Source organism: Buceros rhinoceros, unplaced genomic scaffold (genome assembly GCF_000710305.1).
Source record: "Buceros rhinoceros silvestris isolate BGI_N320 unplaced genomic scaffold, ASM71030v1 scaffold1664, whole genome shotgun sequence".
In the NCBI taxonomy this organism is placed as follows: Eukaryota; Metazoa; Chordata; class Aves; order Bucerotiformes; family Bucerotidae; genus Buceros; species Buceros rhinoceros.
In genome coordinates, this window is record NW_010407461.1 from 19,539 (window position 1) to 23,285 (window position 3,747).

At 54.2% G+C, this 3,747-nt stretch overlaps 1 protein-coding gene across 1 annotated transcript in view; it reads left to right on the forward strand.

The window, feature by feature from the left end:
* Positions 1-3,747, forward strand: part of SCARA5 (scavenger receptor class A, member 5) — a 33,994-nt gene that overhangs the window by 18,569 nt on the left and 11,678 nt on the right. The window contains exon 5 of the mRNA XM_010134460.1: positions 871-969. Coding sequence (XP_010132762.1) covers positions 871-969 — 99 coding nt within the window. The remainder of the gene's footprint in view (positions 1-870; positions 970-3,747) is intronic.

Sequence of the window (3,747 nt, forward strand, 5' to 3'; positions counted from 1 at the left end):
CCCCAAACCATGGCCGCTGGAGTTGGTGCCCAAATTCCTCCTGGCAGCTTTTTTCCTCTTAATCCCGAGGAAAATGACCTTAAAGGTCTCTTCCAACCTGATGATTCTGTGATTCTGTGAAAATAGTAAGTTTGGAAAAGCCCAGCCCAGGGCAGGGACTCCAGCAGCATCATGCCAGGCTGGAGGCTAAGCTCAGGTGCTGGAGGAGCTCTGTCTGAAGGGCTTCTCCAGGAGCTTCAGATCTGACCCAAGCTCAGATGTGGGCTGAGTTCCTGCTAGGTTGAGCTGGTGGGACCACCCCTTCACCATCACAGAGGTCACTCCACCTCCTCTTGCTGGCCTGCGAGGATGGAGGTCACCTCTTGGGCTTGGATGTGTCCCCTGCAAAGGGAGCCCAAGCTGTCAGACTAAAGCCCCCATTTCCCATTTCCCAGTGGTTCCAGGGAGCTCAGATCCTAACCTGTCTCCCATAAATAGCAAACTCAAGTGGTCAGCTTGCATGGATGCAAGGGACCTGCAGCTCATGTGTGGGCACAGCATGTCTCCTTGGGGTCTCTGCTCCACCCTGGTTCCTCACTCTTCCTCCTTCATCACCAGCTTTGGAGCCCGGTTACCTTAATCTGAGCCTTAAGGTGCTCAGACATGCGTAGGTTCCAGCCCATCTCGGGGTTAAATCCACCCTATATCCAGGGACAGGTGCAGAAAGGGAGGATGAGGTTGACCCTCAGGTGTCTCCTGATGGTCCTCAACTACTGGCAATGAACCAGAGACTGATTGGCATGTCTCTGAGAGACAGGATGTGTGTGGACATCTGGTTTGTGTGGGTCTCTGCTGCCACAGGGTCATTTTGCCTCTTTGTCCTTGTTCCAGGGCTGCCTGGGGAGAGAGGACTGCCAGGACCACGTGGCTTGAAAGGGGACCAAGGAGATCTTGGCCCTCCAGGTCCAGTGGGGATGAGGGGATTCAAAGGTAAGGACCAGGCTCTGGGCATGCAGGTCATGAGGTCTGGCTGGGCTTGTTGAGCAGCAAACTGGGTCTGGAGACCACTGGCATGAGGGGCAGAGACACGGGTCATGGGTGTGGGGGTGGTGGGTGTCATGGGTGTGGGAGTGGTGGGTGTCATGGGTGTGAGAGTGGTGAGTGTCCTGGCTTAGGACCTCTGTGGAGCTCCTGGGGGGAGAGGAAATCTTGCTGATCTAGGAGTGTGCACCTGAGACCTTTTCACCAAAGTACTGTGGTAGGGAGAGTCCAGGGACTGGAGGAAGAAGGCCAGACCAGTTGGGTTTGTGATGCTCCTGCCATGCTATGAGGTTCAGCACTCACCAGAGCCCGTGAGGAGCTGCTGGCCTGTCCTCCCACGCTTGGCTCTGGCGGGGTTGTAGGAATAGCCTTATGTTTGTTTCCTGGTGACCTTTTCTGGCTTGCTGTGGTTTTGCAGCATCTCACCACACCCCAGCTAAGAGCAGGGAGAAGCTGTGGGCGTAGGAAGTGGCCACACACCTATTTAGTAGGACAGATCTGTCCCAGGAGATGTTTTAAAAGAAGTTCCTAAGACAGGATGGATGATCCCAAAATTTGCTCTTTCTGCCTCAAAATGCTTTGTGGGCAGGGAGGGAGGCAGGAATAGCCCAGCCCAAGGAAGGGACACCAACCTGGGCAGAGCTTCTGTATCTTGCATGTCACCAGAAAGCCCCTTGTAGTCTGGGGGCAGGAGGACATCTTCCATCCCTTCTCCACTTTGTGGTGTCTTTAGGAGAAGGACCTTTCCTAGGGACACACCACTCACCTCGCAGCCTCCCTGTGCAGTCCCAGGAAGCTTTAGGTCCAGGTAGAAAGGAGATGCAGGAGATGAGATGCTATCAGTGGCCTCCTTCTGTAGTGAGGGAGCTTGCGTGGAGCTCCCAGACCTGCAGCCCAAGGCAAGAAGGTCTCCTGCAGGATTAGCACCCGTCTGGTCCTCTTTGCCATCACTGCTGTGATCAGCCACAGATGGCTGTCTTCATCCCACCACTCTCCCAATCTCTCCAGTCTGGGCACAAGCTGACATCCTGGGGCCTGTTAGCTGCTGGAGGTGGATTTCCAGGCCACATGGCCGGTGAGATGATATTTATGCAATGCTGTGTAGTCTTGATGAACACTGCTGGGTGCTATCTATCTCCATTGTCTCATCCCATCCAACTGAAAGCCCAGGGTTTCTGGCCTGATGTGGCTGAGACAAGTCTCCATCCTCCCAGCAAGGCTTCCAGCGGGGCACAGAGCCCCATGTGCTGCAAGACTAAAGAAACCAGCATTTTGTCCTTTTCCAACGCTGTCTCTTGGGAGTTTGGGAGGTGACTCTGTCCTGCAGAGTTGCAGTATCATGTTGTGGAGGCGCAGAACTTTTATCTACAGAGTGAAAATGCATGGTCTGATGCTGCAGGAGGTCAAACTAAGTCCCAGATACATCACTGGCACAAGCCTTGCAGAGGCGTGAGCACTGCAGGGACGGGTGCTAACGCAAGGGAGATAGATGTCGGCGCCAGGATGTTCCTGGCAGCCCATCAAACGCTGAGGTCCGCCAACCAAAACCCACAATGTGCTCTGGGGATTGCAGTTTCCTTTCCCTCCCTGGAGCAGAGGAAAGTGGGTTTTTCTCCTGGCTGGTGCCAAGCTCTCGTTACACAACCAGATTATCTCAAGGAGCCTGGGCTGGTTGAAGTGGGCTTCAGTAGAGGACCAAGCTCTGATACCAGAATTGTAAATCCCTGGGGGATGAGTTCCTTCTGGAGGGAAGAGGTTGATGGGCTCCTGCATCATGTTTCCACCCCTGAGACAGAGATGTTAATAGCTGCTGTGCTGGGTCAGCACTGAGATGTGTTAACAGACCGTCACAGCTCCAGCAAGGAGCTCTCTGGAGATGCAGCACTGAGGATGAAGCCTTTCTTCCATGCTTTCCAACCTCCAGCACTGCCCCTGTCTTCAGGGGAGAGCCACGACCACACCACAGTAGTAGAGCATCAACTCTCACAAGCTTGGTGACCCTCCCTCAAAGCTGCTCTGCATCTCAAGCCCTCTTGCCTCGGGAGATGAAACACTTCTGCTTTTGGTTTTGGGTGGTGATGGGTTGGACAGCATGCCAAAAGGTCAGCAGATCTTTGCCATGCAGTGCATTGCTTCTAGCTATCATCCTTATACTGGTGTAGAATAATCCTTGTATCTGAGGAAGCCTCTTGGCTTGAAGAAGGTTATGCTGTCTCCAGGGCCCCACCAGCCATGGCCTTGATGCACCCCCCTCCTCATGCATTTCCTGGAGGAGTCCATGTTTTGGGGTGATGATGAGTTCACAGCAGCAAATCATTGGGTGTTCCCCCATCCTGGTGGGACAAACCACTCCCAGGTCCCACCAGAGCTCATCACCAGTACAGGGCTCCCTCCCTCCACCTCCCCTTGCTGGCCCATGTGGTCAGAGGTTACCTCCAGGGCTTGGATGTGCCCCTTACGAAGAGAGCCCCAAACTCCAGCCCCCATTACCCACCTCCTGCACAGGGGTGCTCAGATGAGGGACTTCCTCCAGCGCCTTCTCCGATAAATAGTGAACCACGCTGGCAGCAAGCACCGAATTTCTGCAGTTTATGGGATTCTCTGAAATTAATAGGAAACAGACACCGAGCCAGGCACCGCTCCAGCCCGGGCTGTGCGTGAAGGCCTGCTTTCCTGCAGCACTAGTCTTACACATCTATAACGACTTTTTTTCTGGGCGCAGGAATG